General features: G+C 43.9%; 2 protein-coding genes and 1 pseudogene across 3 annotated transcripts in view; 2 read left to right on the top strand and 1 right to left on the bottom strand.

Annotated features, from left to right (window-relative positions):
• Positions 1-19,926, bottom strand: part of LOC131706988 (zinc finger protein 79-like) — a 168,854-nt gene that overhangs the window by 40,106 nt on the left and 108,822 nt on the right. The window contains exons 2-3 of one of the 2 annotated variants that reach the window (XM_059008994.1): positions 8,154-8,661; positions 554-2,011 (exon numbers count right to left, since the gene is read on the bottom strand). In XM_059008994.1, the coding sequence (XP_058864977.1) occupies positions 1,638-2,011; positions 8,154-8,634 (855 nt within the window). In that variant the 5' untranslated portion in view covers positions 8,635-8,661 and the 3' untranslated portion in view covers positions 554-1,637. Of the gene's footprint in view, positions 1-553; positions 2,012-8,153; positions 8,662-19,926 lie in introns of those variants that run through there. The other variant, XM_059008992.1, reaches the window with a different exon arrangement.
• LOC131696718 (zinc finger protein OZF-like) overlaps positions 1-19,926 on the top strand; it is a 92,795-nt gene that overhangs the window by 13,836 nt on the left and 59,033 nt on the right. The gene's annotated exons all lie outside the window — the stretch shown is intronic.
• LOC131706998 (zinc finger protein 271-like) overlaps positions 12,169-19,926 on the top strand; it is a 30,307-nt pseudogene continuing 22,549 nt past the window's right edge.

The raw sequence follows: 19,926 nt of genomic DNA on the forward strand, positions 1-19,926 counted from the left end.
AAGCATACTTGTCTGCACCTGTGATGACGCCTGTCCCATTCCCTGTCTGTCTTTCTCTCTATAGTAGTGCTTATAAGGATAACCAAGAACACTTCAGTCTGTGTTGAGCACTTTCCTTGGCACGCATGTGTCTCAGCATTTTTATTCTGGTTAAACCCAGCGGATAAGGGAATGGTTAGGGAAGCGTTACACTTTAGTTAATATTTAATAGGTTGTCTACAAGTAGAGTTAACATACTGTGATGGAAAAACCAGTACAATTTCATTGTCAACTGTCTTCTATTTTAAATGACCATGTTACTGCAGAATATATACACATACTTCCCCTCATTTTATAACTACAATACCCATCAACCACCAGGAGGGAACTACAATACCCATCAACCACCGGAAGGGTACAGTGGGCTCTGTTGTTCAGGTGACCAGGCAGCAGCTCCCTCAGTGAATGAAAGGCTGGGACATTCTAACTACTAATTACTTTCCCTATGCTATGTGGCTCACTAGTGTGAGTTTCTGGAATGGGTTCATGCAGAACGATACACTCAATGCAAGAGTTTAATACTAATACTTTATTAAACTCAGAGAACAGCAAGCAATGCAGGAAGGTATTGAAATGCACATTGCTTACACATCCTGGTGATACAGAGCAGTGCAGTATTCTGTTCTTTCTTTAGCATGGTTTAGTATCCTGTTGTATATCAATCAAATCATTCAATCAGCACACACAAGGTTTAATTGAACAGTCAAGTCTCATTAGAACTCAGATTACACACATTTCATCAGAACACAGCTTTTTAACAAGGTCCTGGGCTGATTGTAATAATCTCACACAATACTCCTGATAAAAACACAAGCTCACTCGTACACACCCATTTCATTTCAGCAAACATGTCATCTTGTATACAGTACTTGGTTAACTTGATAATATACTGGCCTGTTTCTAGATTCATCTTTTGAGTGATACGAGGAGGATTTTTATACAGAAATGGCACAGAGAGAGAGACTTGCCAGCAGTGAATAAAGAACAGAACTCCCCACTGTATGCAGAATTCTGAACAGGATAGAGAAAAGCAACGTGTCCTTTGATACACACATTGTGTTCAATGGCTGGTGTGGGTACAGTAGATATGAATGCAGTACTAGCTTTGGCCAAGGCAATTCTTGACATCTTAGAGAAGCTCTTATTGGCAGTCAAACATGCAATCATTTTTCATTAGTTTTAGAATCGTAATGAATTTACAAGACAAACCCTCCAGGCGGTTGTCCAGTAAGGACGGTGCAGTCTTGTCTCTGGGATGCTACATACCGGGGTCGGGATACTCGTTCCCATCAATGTATTTATTTTCAAGTCTATGCAGTTTAAATGCTAAACCCTGAAACTCATTCCCCACACTGAGTTATCAATTTCTCCTGACTCGTCCATCAGATGAGGTGTAGAATAGTTTCCTTTCTGCATATTCCCGCTCCCAAGCGCTGACTGCATTGACAGCCTGAGTTAAACTGACAGCAGAGAAGCCTCTTGTGACGTGTCCGCGTCTCCGCCCACTTTCTGACACAAAACAGTAATTACACAGGGATTCATAATGCAAGGTTAACATTTTTTCCCTCACAAGTGTAAAGTCCCATTGAATATGGTCTTTAAGGTTTCTCTCCTCTGTGGATTCGCTGGTGTGAAACAAGGCTGTCTGACCGACTGAAACTCTTCCCACAGTCAGAGCAGCAATACGGTTTCTCTCCTGTGTGATTTCGCTGGTGTTTTTTCAAGGTTCCTGACAGACTGAAACACTTCCCACAGTCAGAGCAGCGATAAGGTATCTCTCCTGTGTGAATTCGCTGATGTAAAACAAAGTCTCCGGACTGACTGAAACTCTTCCCACAGTCAGAGCAGCGATACGGTTGATCTCCTGTGTGAGTTCCCTGGTGTATTTTTAAATGCTCTAACTGGGTGAAACCTTTCCCACAGTCAGGATATTCTCCACCGCCCGCCCTCGCTTTAGCTGCTGGACTGGAACCTGGAAAATATGAACAGGAAAGAAAGTAAGAGGGACTGCTTGTAGGCTTAGGGCATGTGGCTGGGTGGTGGAGTGGATTAAAGCATGTGAATTTCAGGTGTGGGCTTGCTCTGGGTTACACCAGTTTAAAAACACAAAGTTAAACTTAAAGCCTTTCTGTGTGAAAGCAAAGTCAGTAAAGACTGATGCTGGTGAAACCGAGCCCTGGGATCAAAATCTGCCGTCAAATTTCTCCTGTAATGTTTCAGGTTTATATTCTCCAACACACGCAACAATTATATATTTTTTAATAAACTCAGAGTAAGTAGCATGGTTTTGAAAAATATAGCGTTACACGTCCCCATGTGACAGTGTGTCTTTCATTTTAATATTGATGTTGTTTAAAATGTAACGGTCACATTGACTGCCGGCAGTGGTTTTAGGTACGAGTATAACAGCGGCGGTTCTAGTGTTAACAGACTTTAAATTTATAAGCGTAAAAAGTTGTCAGGATGTGAACAATTAAAATAAATCACAGGTACGCTATTTAAACACGTGGGGACGGGTATCGCTGTATTACAGGTACGTTATTTAAACAGTTGTAGCAGCACGTGGGGACGTGTCACTCTATATTACAGGTACGTTATTTAAACAGTTGTAGCAGCACGTGGGGACGGGTATCGCTATATTACAGGTACGTTATTTAAACAGTTGTAGCAGCACGTGGAGACGTGTCACTCTATATTACAGGTACGTTATTTAAACAGTTGTAGCAGCACGTGGGGGCGGGTATCGCTATATTACAGGTACGTTATTTAAACAGTTGTAGCAGCACGTGGGGACGGGTATCTCTATATTACAGGTACGTTATTTAAACAGTTGTAGCAGCACGTGGGGGCGGGTATCGCTATATTACAGGTACGTTATTTAAACAGTTGTAGCAGCACGTGGGGACGGGTATCTCTATATTACAGGTACGTTATTTAAACAGTTGTAGCAGCACGTGGGGACGGGTATCTCTATATTACAGGTACGTTATTTAAACAGTTGTAGCAGCACGTGGGGGCGTGTCACTCTATATTACAGGTACGTTATTTAAACAGTTGTAGCAGCACGTGGGGACGGGTATCACTATATTACAGGTACGTTATTTAAACAGTTGTAGCAGCACGTGGGGACGTGTCACTCTATATTACAGGTACGTTATTTAAACAGTTGTAGCAGCTCGTGGGGACGTGTCACTCTATATTACAGGTACGTTATTTAAACAGTTGTAGCAGCACGTGGGGACGTGTATCACTATATTACAGGTACGTTATTTAAACAGTTGTAGCAGCACGTGGGGACGTGTCACTCTATATTACAGGTACGTTATTTAAACAGTTGTAGCAGCACGTGGGGACGGGTATCACTATATTACAGGTACGTTATTTAAACAGTTGTAGCAGCACGTGGGGACGTGTCACTCTATATTACAGGTACGTTATTTAAACAGTTGTAGCAGCTCGTGGGGACGGGTATCGCTATATTACAGGTACGTTATTTAAACAGTTGTAGCAGCACGTGGGGGCGTGTCACTCTATATTACAGGTACGTTATTTAAACAGTTGTAGCAGCTCGTGGGGACGTGTCACTCTATATTACAGGTACGTTATTTAAACAGTTGTAGCAGCACGTGGGGACGGGTATCACTATATTACAGGTACGTTATTTAAACAGTTGTAGCAGCACGTGGGGACGTGTCACTCTATATTACAGGTACGTTATTTAAACAGTTGTAGCAGCACGTGGGGACGGGTATCACTATATTACAGGTACGTTATTTAAACAGTTGTAGCAGCACGTGGGGACGTGTCACTCTATATTACAGGTACGTTATTTAAACAGTTGTAGCAGCACGTGGGGACGTGTCACTCTATATTACAGGTACGTTATTTAAACAGTTGTAGCAGCACGTGGGGACGGGTATCTCTATATTACAGGTACGTTATTTAAACAGTTGTAGCAGCACGTGGGGACGTGTCACTCTATATTACAGGTACGTTATTTAAACAGTTGTAGCAGCACGTGGGGGCGTGTCACTCTATATTACAGGTACGTTATTTAAACAGTTGTAGCAGCACGTGGGGGCGAGTATCGCTATATTACAGGTACGTTATTTAAACAGTTGTAGCAGCACGTGGGGACGTGTCACTCTATATTACAGGTACGTTATTTAAACAGTTGTAGCAGCACGTGGGGACGTGTCACTATATTACAGGTACGTTATTTAAACAGTTGTAGCAGCACGTGGGGACGGGTATCGCTATATTACAGGTACGTTATTTAAACAGTTGTAGCAGCACGTGGGGACGTGTATCACTATATTACAGGTACGTTATTTAAACAGTTGTAGCAGCACGTGGGGACGGGTATCGCTATATTACAGGTACGTTATTTAAACAGTTGTAGCAGCACGTGGGGACGGGTATCACTATATTACAGGTACGTTATTTAAACAGTTGTAGCAGCTCGTGGGGACGTGTCACTCTATATTACAGGTACGTTATTTAAACAGTTGTAGCAGCACGTGGGGACGGGTATCACTATATTACAGGTACGTTATTTAAACAGTTGTAGCAGCACGTGGGGACGGGTATCACTATATTACAGGTACGTTATTTAAACAGTTGTAGCAGCACGTGGGGACGTGTCACTCTATATTACAGGTACGTTATTTAAACAGTTGTAGCAGCACGTGGGGACGTGTATGTATTTTTTGATCGATTCAATTCCACATTATATACATTGATATAAAGAGGACTGGAGTGAAAATGTATGTGAGCAGTACAATCATCGATATTTGTTGAAAAGATTACCTGACAACCTTCATTTTTTGTCCCGGTCAGAAACAGTAACATTGTTAAATCGTCCCTGTTTTGCAGTTTTTTTTGTACAAAACTGCATTGGTGTGCTCAGGAAGATAGTAGCAGAGTAAGTGTTTAAGTTGTGTTAGCGCCTTATAGATTATTTGTTTGATCATTCTGATTGTGTTTATCAGGTCTGATCCTAACCCTAAACCTAAGGTTCACAGGGTACTGGCCGTGGATCACCAATATATTCTCAGAGGGTAATCACTATTTTCAGTGTTCTCCGCCTCCCATACCCTGTTTATGGTCACATGGTAGGGGTGCCGAGGGTGAATGAAGCACAACGTAAATTACAAGTTGCGCACGCAGCACTACCCTGTGTGAGCTCCCTGTGTGAGCTTCCCTGTGTGAGCTCCCCTGTGTGAGCTCCCTGTGTGAGCTTCCCTGTGTGAGCTCCCTGTGTGAGCTTCCCTGTGTGAGCTCCCTGTGTGAGCTTCCCTGTGTGAGAGCTGCCCTGTGTGTGAGCTTCCCTGTGTGAGCTATGCTGTGTGAGCTCCTTGTGTGAACTACCCTGTGTGAACTACCCTGTGAGAGCTCCCCTGTGAGAGCTCCCCTGTGTGAGCGTTCCCTGTGTGCGCGCTCCCTGTGTGAGCTCCCTGTGTGCGCGCTCCCTGTGTGAGCTCCCTGTGTGAGCTCCCCTGTGTGAGAGCTCCCCTGTGTGTGAGCTCCCCTGTGTGAGCTCCCTGTGTGAGCTTCCCTGTGTGAGCTCCCTGTGTGAGCTTCCCTGTGTGAGAGCTGCCCTGTGTGTGAGCTTCCCTGTGTGAGCTATGCTGTGTGAGCTCCTTGTGTGAACTACCCTGTGTGAACTACCCTGTGAGAGCTCCCCTGTGAGAGCTCCCCTGTGTGAGCGTTCCCTGTGTGCGCGCTCCCTGTGTGAGCTCCCTGTGTGCGCGCTCCCTGTGTGAGCTCCCTGTGTGAGCTCCCCTGTGTGAGAGCTCCCCTGTGTGTGAGCTCCCCTGTGTGAGCTCCTTGTGTGAACTACCCTGTGTGAACTACCCTGTGTGAGCTCCCCTGTGTGAGAGCTCCCTGTGTGTGAGCTCCCCTGTGTGTGAGCTCCCCTGTGTGTGAGCTCCCCTGTGTGAGAGCTCCCTGTGTGTGAGCTGCCCTGTGTGAGAGCTACCCTGTGTGAGAGCTGCCCTGTGTGAGAGCTGCCCTGTGTGAGCTCCCCTGTGTGAGCTCCCCTGTGTGAGAGCTTCCCTGTGTGCGCGCTCCCTGTGTGAGCTCCCTGTGTGAGCTCCCCTGTGTGAGAGCTCCCCTGTGTGTGAGCTCCCCTGTGTGAGCTCCTTGTGTGAACTACCCTGTGTGAACTACCCTGTGTGAGCTCCCCTGTGTGAGAGCTCCCTGTGTGTGAGCTCCCCTGTGTGTGAGCTCCCCTGTGTGTGAGCTCCCCTGTGTGAGAGCTCCCTGTGTGTGAGCTCCCCTGTGTGTGAGCTCCCTGTGTGAGAGCTCCCCTGTGTGAGAGCTGCCCTGTGTGAGAGCTCCCCTGTGTGAGAGCTCCCCTGTGTGTGAGCTGCCCTGTGTGAGCTCCCCTGTGTGAGAGCTCCCCTGTGTGAGATACCCTGTGTGAGCTCCCCTGTGTGAGAGCTCCCCTGTGAGAGCTCCCCTGTGTGAGAGCTCCCCTGTGTGTGAGCTGCCCTGTGTGAGCTCCCCTGTGTGAGAGCTCCCCTGTGTGAGATACCCTGTGTGAGCTCCCCTGTGTGAGAGCTCCCCTGTGAGAGCTCCCCTGTGTGAGAGCTGCCCTGTGTGAGATACCCTGTGTGAGAGCTGCCCTGTGTGAGAGCTGCCCTGTGTGAGATACCCTGTGTGAGAGCTCCCCTGTGTGAGAGCTGCCCTGTGTGAGAGCTGCCCTGTGTGAGATACCCTGTGTGAGAGCTGCCCTGTGTGAGAGCTGCCCTGTGTGAGAGCTGCCCTGTGTGAGATACCCTGTGTGAGAGCTGCCCTGTGTGAGAGCTGCCCTGTGTGAGAGCTCCCCTGTGAGAGCTCCCCTGTGTGTGAGCTGCCCTGTGTGAGAGCTACCCTGTGTGAGAGCTGCCCTGTGTGAGAGCTCCCCTGTGTGAGAGCTCCCCTGTGTGAGAGCTCCCTGTGTGAGCTGCCCTGTGTGAGCTCCCCTGTGTGTGAGCTCCCTGTGTGAGCTGCCCTGTGTGAGCTGCCCTGTGTGAGCTCCCCTGTGTGAGAGCTCCCCTGTGTGAGATACCCTGTGTGAGCTCCCCTGTGTGAGAGCTCCCCTGTGAGAGCTCCCCTGTGTGAGAGCTGCCCTGTGTGAGATACCCTGTGTGAGAGCTGCCCTGTGTGAGAGCTGCCCTGTGTGAGATACCCTGTGTGAGAGCTCCCCTGTGTGAGAGCTGCCCTGTGTGAGAGCTGCCCTGTGTGAGATACCCTGTGTGAGAGCTCCCCTGTGTGAGAGCTGCCCTGTGTGAGAGCTGCCCTGTGTGAGATACCCTGTGTGAGAGCTGCCCTGTGTGAGAGCTGCCCTGTGTGAGAGCTGCCCTGTGTGAGAGCTCCCCTGTGAGAGCTCCCCTGTGTGTGAGCTGCCCTGTGTGAGAGCTACCCTGTGTGTGAGCTCCCCTGTGTGAGAGCTGCCCTGTGTGAGAGCTGCCCTGTGTGAGAGCTCCCCTGTGTGAGAGCTCCCCTGTGTGTGAGCTCCCCTGTGTGAGCGCTCCCTGTGTGAGCTCCCCTGTGAGAGCTCCCTGTGTGAGCTCCCCTGTGTGAGAGCTGCCCTGTGTGAGCTCCCCTGTGTGTGAGCTCCCCTGTGTGAGCTCCCCTGTGTGAGAGCTCCCTGTGTGAGCTCCCCTGTGTGTGAGCTCCCCTGTGTGAGAGCTCCCCTGTGAGAGCTCCCCTGTGAGAGCTCCCCTGTGTGAGAGCTGCCTGTGTGAACTACCCTGTGTGAACTACCCTGTGTGAGCTCCCCTGTGTGAGAGCTGCCCTGTGTGAGAGCTGCCCTGTGTGAGAGCTCCCCTGTGTGTGATACCCTGTGTGTGAGCTCCCCTGTGTGAGAGCTCCCCTGTGTGAGCTCCCCTGTGTGAGTTCCCCTGTGTGAGAGCTCCCTGTGTGTGAGCTCCCTGTGTGAGCTCCCCTGTGAGCTCCCTGTGTGAGCTACTATCTAGCTACTAGAGAGTCCTATCTTGAACTGGTTGGAGTGGTACAGGAAAAACAAATAGCTAGTAATGTAACCTACATGCTCCCTCCCTCTCAACCACACTGTGGATTTCACGCAATCTAGAATGACAATGTCACAGCTACTGGGAGTCACTCACCTGCTAGACTGCATTCTGAATGGGAGCGCCCGTCTTCCTTTCCACCTCCTTGCATGCTGTTGGGAGAGCCTTCCTCTCCAGCGCCTTGCTCTCTCACGCAGATTCTCTCCAGCACCACGCTACACTCCCGCAGGCGTACAGGCTCCAGCTCAGGGATGTTTGCTTTGAAGTCCTCGGATTCTTCCTTCACTGGTTCCATGTGGTCAAACTCTACTTCAGGGGGCTCCTGTTTAATACGGACAGTTTCCAGCACCTCTTCTTGTTTCACAGGAAGGGGTTCTTCTGTCTGGGGGATCTCCAATTCATTGTGCTCAGCTTTAATCTCAGAGACCTCTGGCTGACTGCTGTCACATTGCATCTCACAGAGCTCCTGTTTAATGGGGAGGGAAGCCAGCCCAGAGAACTCCACTCTAATGGGGGCAGGTTCAAGTTCAGGGAACTCCTCTTTAATCTGGACAGATTCCATCTCCACACTGTCCATGGCAGCACACGGGATTCTGTTTAGTAGCTGCTGAAAAACAAATGCATGTATTTATTTAAATACAGGGTTAATGAAGGCCATTCAAGGGGCCGACAAAAATAGCAGGGGTGGCTTTAATATTGAAGGAACAGAATTTCTAATCAGTGGTTAAAGTGGGGCAGTATAAGCCAGTATATATACTGGTAAGAAAAAAAGACAGTACTGCATACCAGCAAACGAAAAACAATCAAGGGGGAAAAAAAAATAACATAAATGTTATACTGCCACAAAACACCCTGCCCGGACCTCAGCAGTTGTGAACAAAACAAACTTTGACTTCAGTGTCTCTGCATGGAGCCGGGATGTTTCACCTCAGGTCATGCCCATGTTCTCCAGAAGCATTTCCCTTGTGCGTCACTGTGCCCACACATTTTATGAAGGGCTTGTGTGTTGGAAATCATACCAGTCAAATCCTAATACGTTTCGTGTTGAATTTCATCTATTTTTGTGTGCTAGTTTAAGGATGGGAATGTGTTATGAATATTTCGTGTCCATTCATTTGGTTAGCCTGCTGTTTGGAGTGTGTAAAGCAGTCTTTCTTTACTGTACGTCTTCACTGTTGAAAGTGACGTGCCTTCCCATTGGACACACACACCAATGACGTCATATTATAATGATCACACTGTTTGCACCCGTGCTTTCTACCTGCTAATCGGCTGTTGCAGTTCTGATCACAGGTCGTGTGTTACTGTAACTCCGGCTTGTGATCTTCAAACACACAGTGTGTGCCAATTTATTTTTTAAACAAAAAAAAAAAAAAAGAGGGCTTGCGCACACTTCAATGTTATTTCTTGAATCTTTTTCACTCAATAGTGGCTGCTACACCCGACGCTCAGCGCCCTATACTGAAAGATAATACGCAGTAATGTTTTGAACTATATTTCATAAATAAATTCACAATGTATGTGTTTTCCTCACTTAATTGTTATTTAAATGACACATTTAAAGCTTACCGAGCAAAACTTTGACAACATTTGTGGTAATAAAAAACAGAAAATCCTCGAATTATAATTCCTGTTTGTATGTAATGCGTGGGTAGGGATGTGTGATTTATGACAGCTGAGCAGTTTTACTGACTCGCTCGTAAATGTTGCGTCAAAAACTGTTACATTGATTAATTTTGTGCCTAAATACATTGTTCCAGCTACAAATTCACCAGAGAAGTACAACACGCGGGTGGTAAATACAGTAAAATACTGTAATATATTAAACATGAAAAACACCGTTACCTGATTGCTTATTCGTGTCCCCGGTGTATTTTACTTTAATTGTTATATTTTAAATGGACTCGGTCTTGTTGATGACGTCACGCCTGTTCATTTAACAAACAAAGAGCCTGACACACACACGCGCGTCAAAAACAAATAAACTTAAATTTAAACAAAATGTAACTTACTTTCTTCTTTTTTTTTATCGTCCACGCCTTGCAAAAGCATTTAAATAAAGAAAAAAAGTATAATGTCGTTTTTTAACCTTATGATGGATTTTTTTTTTATTTTATCTTAAGCTATTTGGAAATAAAACATAATAAATAAAAACCCGACTGTGTGTTTATGAAATGACTGCAGGATCCCCTTTAGACGTCACTGAAGCTCTTCTCGCATAATATGATGACCAATCAGAGTGCAGTGTCCTCTCAGGCACATTTGGTGGTCCCTTTGTAAGGACAGCGGTCTGCGCATGCGCTGCAGATTCTAAAAGGAGCAGACCCGTCTTCAAAACAAAACGACCCGTGCAAGAGGGGTGTGGAGAATCACATGCAGGATTAGTGATCGTGGTACCGCCACCTAGAATGGGGTGTGAATAACACAGACAAGAGCTTCTAGAAATTACAACTATTGTGTTGTGAATGACAAATACAGTTACATATATTATACTTCTGCATTTGATTTTCAAACGGGACTAGTAAAATTATTATTATTTATTTCTTAACAGACGCCCTTATCCAGCGCGACTTACAATTGTTACAAGATATCACATAATTTTTACATACAATTACATTATTTTTACATACAATTACCCATTTATACAGTTGGGTTTTTACTGGAGCAATCTAGGTAAAGTACCTTGCTCAAGGGTACAGCAGCAGTGTCCCCCACCTGGGATTGAACCCACAACTCTCCAGTCAAGACTCCAGAGCCCTGACCACTACTCCACACTGCTACTGTACTAAAACTCTGGAGGATATTCCATGCCAAAATAAATAAATAAATAAATAAATGAATAAATGTCCATGTATTTATTTCAACGTTTATGTATTTTTCATTTATTTATTTATTTATTTATAATTTTGGCATGGAATATCCTCCATATAAAACTTTAATTGCTTACACAGATTCCTAATAAAAGATGCTCTTGAGGTTACTGAATTAAGTGTTTCCATAATTTATTTACCAGACTACTTATGATGGAGCTGTATGGGAACAGTGAAAAAAAACAAACATTATCGTCTTCTGCAATGAGAAAATCAATCCAGTCGTTCTCCATGTTTGCTCAGTGGCTGTGCTGCTAAACCTCCCACAGCTGTCCTCACTCCGTCTACACAGACCGCGACGTCAGGCGCAGACTCCAGACTTTCCAGGAGTAACGTGAACGCAGCCAGTGATGTAAGCACGCCAGCACGATACTGCCAGGAGCTGTGCGGCGTGTTTACTGTTTGCAAAACTAAAACACTCTTCAAAGGTATATATATTGTTACGAGGTGCTGGTATAAATATATAACAATAATAATAATAAAATAAGTCTTTAACCTTCAGTTTCCAAACAGTGAATTAGCTGGAAATGGTGTCTAACAGAGCACTAGGAAAGAAGAGGCTCCCTCCCTCAAAGAGAAAGAAAGAGCGCCCCCTCCAGTCTATAGAGATGTAAAGCAAGGAGACGGATTCCATGCACGCACAGCTGCTTCACTGCGGAATGAAACCTTGTCATGTGACAGAAGGGCTTCAGTGACGTATTAAACGGGGACGTGCAGTCATTTAAGCATGCGGGAGTCTGCCTGTGACGGAGCTGGGACAGAGTTAGGAGGTTTCCCAGAACAGTCAACTGAGCAAACATAGCGACCAACTTCATTGATTTTGCCATTGCAGAAGAGATAGAAGCAATTGAGTTTCCCTTCGTGCTCCACCACCTTCAACAATTACAGCAACCTCAGAAAATAAATAAACACATGCATATATATATATATATATATATATATATATATATATATATATATAGTAACATTGTCATGCCTGTGAAGCAGGACTCAGGGGAAACGCTGTTAATTCTTAATACAGGTTTATTTGAAAACCAATATCCTGGACAGCAGCAGGACAAACGAACTGGACGACAACGAATCCTGCATTGCTGCAGGTGTCCGGATCGTTATTATTATTTTATTTTAGGTCTGTTCAAGCATGTTAAGTCATGTACATCGGTTTTACTAGTTACGTCCGAGAATTAAATGCAAACGCGTGATATATGCACATGTATGTCGTTTACAATAATAGGTTGTAATTTCTGCAAGCTGTTTTCGCATGTATTTCACACCCCACACCAGGTGGCGGTATCCCCTTCACTAATCCTGCACTTGGCTCTCAAAGCCCCTCTTGCACGGCTGGCGCTCTTCCATTGTTTATAGGGCGGGTCTGCTTCTGCGCAGCTCCTTTTGGAATGTGCAGCGCATGCGCAGACTCGCAGGGTGTAGAATCCTGCGCTACTGGAACTCAAAGATAAACAACAACAAACGCTAGAAGCAGAGAAAGAAAAATACTAAATGCAGCAGATGATGTTAAAACAGTAAGTTCCGTTTTGTATTTTGTTTAGTGTTTTTTTTGCGGCGCTCGGACGCGGCAGACTCAGAGTTTGTTTGTAAAATGAACACGGCATGGCGGCATCAACAAGACCGATTGAATTTCCTTTGAAGTCAGACCTGTGTGACAAACAGCCTCTGCCTGCTGCTGTATTCCTGTGAGCCGCGGTGTTTTCAGCTCGGTCAATGCTTTCTGTACCAGCACAGGTATGTGATGCTATCGCTGTAGCTGTACTTACAGGTACACCATAGGCTTTTCAGCACGATAGATGATTTTTTAATTTTTATACTACGTGCTGTGTTGTGTCGTTTTGTGTCGCTGGTCCGTGTTTTGTCTGTCCTGAGTGATCGTGTCGTTGCCCCCAGTGTGCTTGTGAATGTTGTGCAATCGTGTTGTGGTTTTTATTGTCACTTTGTCATTGTTTGAAATCATATCGCATTGAAAATAAATGCACCGTGGAATCTTTTACTTAAATGCTTGTGAATGAATTATCTTATTGTCATTGTAACTTCATTTCTGAACAAGAAGCAAAGCTGTTACATTACAATTCAATGATATCAAATTCCAGATTCTGTTTTATTACTGATTTCTGCTTCAAAACGAGTCCATTTCCTGCTTAAGAAACTGCATCTTCTCTCTTTGATTTCCAGTGCGCGCTCTCTCTCTCTCTCTCTCTCTCTCTCTCTCTCTCTGATCCAATCTGAAAACCAGGCCCTTCCTACCTGTATGAAAACATTACATATCTCAATATTTCTATTTATTAAAAGGTTACTTATTATAATTTTTTTTAAAATATTTAATTTCTTACCATTTAATATGACATGGTATTTGTTCTGTATATATTTTTCTATTGCAGTTTCTGCTTGGATCATTACTTTACCGTGATTAATAGATACTAGGATTTTTTTCAGCCACTTTATACTATTAAACTATTACTATTTTAGGTGGTTCAATGTATTAAATATCATATAAGATTAATAAAGTCCAGCATAAAAGATTAATCCTCCTACTGAATGCAGTAGGGATTCAAGGAAATGCATGCACATGGATTAGGGAGTGATTAACATGTAGAAAACAGAAAGTACTGATTAGAGGAGAAACGTCAAAATGGAGCGAGGTAACCAGTGGAGTACCACAGGGATCAGTATTACGTCCTCTGCTATTCCTAATCTACATTAATGATTTAGATTCTGGTATAGTAAGCAAACTTGTTAAATTTGCAGACGACACAAAAATAGGAGGAGTGGCAAACACTGTTGCAGCAGCAAAGGTCAATCAAATGATCTATACAGCATTCAGAACTGGGCAGACACATGGCAAATGAAATTTAATAGAGAGAAGTGTAAAGTATTGCATGCAGGCTATAAAAAATGTGCATTATGAATATCATATGGGAGATAGTGAAATTGAAGAAGGAATCTATGAAAAAAGACCTAGGAGTTTATGTTGACTCAGAAATGTATTCATCTAGACAATGTGGGGAAGCTATAAAAAAGGCCAAAAAGATGCTTGGATATATTGTGAAGAGTGTTGAATTTAAATCAAGGGAAGTAATGTTAAAACTTTACAATGCATTATTAAGACCTCATTTAGAATATTGTGTTCACTTCTGGTCACCTCGCTAAAAAAGGATATTGCTGCTCTAGAAAGAGTGCAAAGAAGAGCGACCAGAATTATCCAGGTTTAAAAGGCATGTTGTATGCAGACAGGCTTAAAGAATTTAATCTATTCAGTCTTGAACAGAGAAGACTACACGGTGATCTGTTTCAAGCATTCAAAATCTGACACCCTGGGATCCTTCAAGAAGCTGCTTGATGAGATTCTGGGATCAATAAGCTGCTAACAACCAAACGAGCAAGATGGGCTGAATGGCCTCCTCTCGTTTGTAAACTTTCTTATGTTCTTATATCTTTTGACTGTGTGCAATAACTGAAGCCACTGCATCACCCAGAAGCTTCCCCACCTTTTCACAGATAATCAGCTTTTCTGAGTTGTTTAGAAGCTGCCCTGGTTGCAGAAACAGGAATTTCTTTCTGAAGTAGTTATTAAGTCTGGTAAATAGTAATCCAGGCAGGCAAACCCTCTACGTTTCTCTGAATGCTGTAGTGTAAGGTATCGCTTCAAACAGAAAGGACCCTGTTAAGAACATGTTCGCTGCATGATGACATTTCTTGCTTATTCCATTATTTTCAATCTACACAGTTTTTTCGGTACCAATCAATGATCATGAGACAGGTCTCCTGACAATCTGAATTGGATAACTACACATTTTAGAAGGCTAATTTATTTATTTGAGTCAACAGTATAGGCTGAGACATGGATCAAGATGTAATAAGATTTTCTGATCAAATACTATGTAATAGCAATACTATGTAATCTTCCTTAATATAAGCATTAGCCTATGGAAAATGGGCAGAGAAGTGTTCAGATTGTCAGGAGACGCTTTCTCATTACCATTGATTGGTACAGAAAAACTGCAGACAAGGCAGAAAACATCACCATACAACTAGTGTGATTTTAACAGGGTCCTTTCTGTTTTAAGTGATACCTGTCGGCTTAAAACATGTTTAAAAGGACATTTGGAAATACAGCTATTTTGGAGACACTTAAAGGGATTGATCCCCCCCCAGCCCCCCCCCCCCCCCTAATTAGAGCCGTGACCTTTGCCTCTTTTGCTGAAGGAAAAACGTGTATTTTTTATCAATGTGTCGTTTTTCTTCTATTAAACTAATAGCTGTGATGAAGTAAAATACTTTATAAAATACCTTATATAGCTATCACACTTATTAAACTTAGCAAGATAAAATATATTACTTCTACAGTGCTTTTAACACAGAAATAAAAATAAGGGGTCACCAAATTTAAAAGAGACGTATCCTGCCTCTAGGCAGCTGATTCAGCTATTTATTTTATTGAGGAAGCATACCATCAACAGTACACAGCGCCCTTTCTGGTCAGGAGGGAGATTTACAACATTGATCCTTTCTCTCTTTATCGCAGTATCTTATACACTGCAACTATCAATGTGAATATTTTTAAAGAAATTAAATGCGCACCTGGAGAACTGAAACTATTGTAATTCATTATTGCTAAAAAAAAGAAAAATGTATATTGAAGAAATAGTGTTCTGAATTTCACGAATGTGAAAACAACTAGCATTAATTATTTTGTGTTATATGTTACTTATTATTATTATTATTTATTTCTTAGCAGACGCCCTTATCCAGGGCGACTTACAATCGCAAGCAAATACAAATACATTCAAGTGTTACAATATAAGTCATACAATAAGAACAAGAAATACAATAATTCTCAAGTGTGACAAACCACAATTCAATAATACAGCAGATAATAGTGAAAGTTACATCAGGATATGATTAAGTAGTGATAGTTACATCAGGATATGATTAAGTACAAAATACTACAGATTAAACACTTGGGAGATTACAATATTCTGAGGTACAGGATTAAATGCAGTAAAATAGGGGGCAGATACTTATGGTATCAGTGGTGAACTGAAAGTGAATATAGACAATGTTTCCAAATACTTCTGTCATATTTTACAGCCCCTCCTATTGTTGTGATGGCTGTTTTGATGGAAAGTGTTCAAACCATGACAAGCTTCAGTGCACCGTGTTATAGACATGGCACGGAGATGTGACGTCACAGCGTTGATTTCCACAATTGTCGCCCATAGCTACACACGAAGCAAACTTGTTTGCACGCAGATATACAAATATCATAGCTGAAGAGAATAATTCCAACACAATACAATAGTAACTGTATGAGCCGTTAATGTTTGTCTACCCGTCAAACAGTGGCTGTGTGTGAGGAGAGAGGGTGACAGAAAGAGACGTGCAAAGACATTTTTTGTTTATTTGAGAAAGAAACATTTTGTGATTGGCAACTGCAAGTCCTTAAAGATTTTCTTGACTATTTTTTAGGCAATCCTCTGCTATTATGAAGTTATTACAAGAAATTGTGTGTCCGTTCAATAGTAAAGCCAGCCCTGCTGTTCAGGTCAGATTTTGTCGGCCCCTTGAATGGCCTTAGTAGCACTGTTTAAATAAATGTTTTTTTTTTTCCCCAGCAGCTTCTAAACAGAATCCTGTGTGCTGCCATGGACAGTGTGAAGATGGAATCTGTCCAGATTAAAGAGGAGGTCCCTGAACTTGAACTTGTCCCCTTTACAGTGGAGTTCTCTGGGCTGGCTTCCCTCCCCATTAAACAGGAGCTCTGTGAGATTCAATGTGACTGCAGTCAACCAGAGGTCTCTGAGATTAAAGCTGAGCACAATGAATTGGAGATCCCCCAGACAGAAGAACCCCTTCCTTTTAAACAAGAAGAGGTGCTGGAAACTGACTGTATTAAACTGGAGCCCCCTGAAGTAGATTTTGACCACATTGAACCAGTGAAGGAAGAATCCGAGGACTTCAAACCAAACATCCCTGAGCTGGAGCGTGTACACCTGCGGGAGTGTAGCGTGGTGCTAGAGAGAATCTGCGTGAGAGAGCAAGGCGCTGGAGAGGAAGGCTCTCCCAACAGCATGCAAGGAGGTGGAAAGGAAGACGGGCGCTCCCATTCAGAATGCAGTCTAGCAGGTGAGTGAGTCCCAGTAGCTGTGACATTGTCATTCTAGATTGCGTGATATCCACAGTGTGGTTGAGAGGGAGGGAGGGAGCATGTAGGTTACATTACCAGCTGTTTGTTTTTCCTGTACCACTCCAAACAGTTCAAGATAGGACTCTCTACTGGTGAACTTCAGATACAGATATAATGTTGCCATTGCTCTGGATTGGCGGGCGGGGGTGTTATATCAAGGGGGAGAAGGATCTGCAGTGCTGTATATATCATTATAATAGATAGAGAGTCAGAAAGGGGGGGTGCGACTATGACTAAAGGGGCAGGTCTGTAATTTTTTTTTAATGATTTTAAATATTTTAAATATATACATAAATGGCAGCTAATTAGTTCTTACCTTTCGAATGAGCCGTTGACGATCACTGTAGGACTAGAACCGTGTCAGTGACACTGCAGTGAACAGAGACAGAATGGCGGCTTCCATGTACGGGGCGCCAAAAAAAAAAAAAACACTAGTATATATGCTAAAAAATGGGACGGTGTGTAAAAGGTTTGTGCCCCACTGTGTCGGAGGAACTACACCTGAAACGTTACAGAACTTTTGAAGGCAGAATTTGATCCCAGGGCTCGGTTTCTTTACTCACTGCTTTTAGACACAGTAAAGGCCTTAAGTTTTTCTTTACTTTTTTTATCTGGTGTACCCCAGTGCAAACCCCACATCTGAAATTCACGTGCTTTAATCCCCTCCTCCACCCAGCCACATACCCTAAGCATACAAGCAGTCCTTCTTACTTTCTTTCCTGTTCATATTTTCCAGGTTCCAGTCCAGCAGCTAAAGCGAGGGCAGGCGCTAGAGAATATCCAGAATTCAGTCTGTCAAGCAACCTCAGAAAACACCAGCGAACTCACACAGGAGAGAAACCGTATCGCTGCTCTGACTGTGGGAAGAGTTTCAGTCGAATAGACAATCTTTTTTCACACCAGCAAACTCACACAGGAGAGAAACCGTATCACTGCTCGGACTGCAGGAAGAGTTTCAGTCTGTCAAGCAACCTCAAAAAACACCAGCGAACTCACACAGGAGAGAAACCGTATCGCTGCTCCAACTGTGGGAAGAGTTTCAGTCAGTCCGGACATCTTGTTTCACACCAGCGAACTCACACAGGAGAGAAACCGTATCGCTGCTCTGACTGTGGGAAGAGTTTCAATCGGTCAGTAACCTTGAAAAAACACCAGCGAATTCACACAGGAGAGAAACCGTATTGCTGCACTGACTGTGGGAAGAGTTTCAGTCGGTCAGACAGCCTTGTTTCACACCAGCGAATTCACACAGGAGAGAAACCGTATCACTGCTCTGACTGTGGGAAGAGTTTCAATCGGTCAGACAACCTTGTATCACACCAGCGAATTCACACAGGAGAGAAACCGTATTGCTGCACTGACTGTGGGAAGAGTTTCAGTCGGTCAGACAGCCTTGTTTTACACCAGCGAAATCACACAGGAGAGAAACCGTATCCCTGCTCAGTCTGTGGGAAGAGTTTCAGTCGGTCAGACAGCCTTGTTTCACACCAGCGAATTCACACAGGAGAGAGACCGTATCGCTGCTCTGACTGTGGGAAGTGTTTCAGTCAGTCAAACAACCTTGTTTCACATCAGAGAATTCACAGAGGAGAGAAACCGTATCGCTGCTCTGACTGTGGGAAGTGTTTCAGTCAGTCAAACAACCTTGTTTCACACCAGAGAATTCACAGGGGAGAGAAACCGTATCACTGATCTGACTGTGGGAAGAGTTTCAGTCAGTCAGGAGACCTGAAAACACACCAGCGAACTCACACAGGAGAGAAACCATATCGCTGCTCTGAATGTGGGAAGAGTTTCAGTCAGTCTGGACACCTTGTTTCACACCAGAGAATTCACAGAGGAGAGAAACTGTATCGCTGCTCTATGTGGGAAGAGTTTCAGTGTTAAACACCACTTTCAAAACCATCAGTGAATTCACAGAGGAGAGAAACTTTAGGCCAGTTCCGGAAGTATGTTCCAGAGGCGTGCCGAACTCTATTGAAATTAAATACTCGATAGAGCCGCACTTCATTAAATTCGATGAACCAATTGGCTTCGTACTCGCTCGTGTCAAACAAATGCACAGCTAAACAAGTTTTAATCACATTAACCATCATTTGTCTCCTTTTATTGCTATTGCTTCTCTAACTGTGGGAAGACTTTCTGTTTTAACCCTTAACGGTCCATTTATTCAGCGCGTCTCTTGATCACTCATTTTATCACCTAACTTCTCAGTAATGGGATCCAAGTCTTAGAGTTTCAGTCTGTCAGACTGCCTTGTTTCACACCAGCGAATTCACACGAGAGAAACCGTATAGCTGCTCAGACTCTGGAAAGAGTTTCGGTTTTATACAAGACCTTCAAAACCAGCAGCGAATTCAGAGAGAGAACCCTTAAATACTATGTTCACTCATGAGAAAAGTTAACTTTGCATTATGAATCCCTGTGTAATGTACTGTTTTGTGTATCATTCTTAAGCATGCATTTTAAATGGTCAAAACTCTCTTGCACTCTGATTGTGTCAGAAAGTGGGCAGTGACGAGGTGTGACAGACAAAATGATTCTTGTTGATACATCTCCCTCCTGACCTGTGAGGACGCAGTGTAAAGGGAACAGAGTGCCCTGGACTGCATGGCCTGACAATTCATTCCCAGGGTTAGGTGGAAGTCGGCCATTTAGAAAGGGGGCTCAGCTGCAGTACATTAAGTCATTGTTCTAGTGAGAAAGCGATGTGGGAACCGCGGATTGGAGGAGAAACGGCTGCACTCACTAACCAAGCTGAGTTCTAATGGGACTTGGCTGTACGCGGTGATCTGATTCA

Source organism: Acipenser ruthenus, chromosome 38 (assembly GCF_902713425.1).
Source record: "Acipenser ruthenus chromosome 38, fAciRut3.2 maternal haplotype, whole genome shotgun sequence".
NCBI classification, from domain to species: domain Eukaryota; kingdom Metazoa; phylum Chordata; class Actinopteri; order Acipenseriformes; family Acipenseridae; genus Acipenser; species Acipenser ruthenus.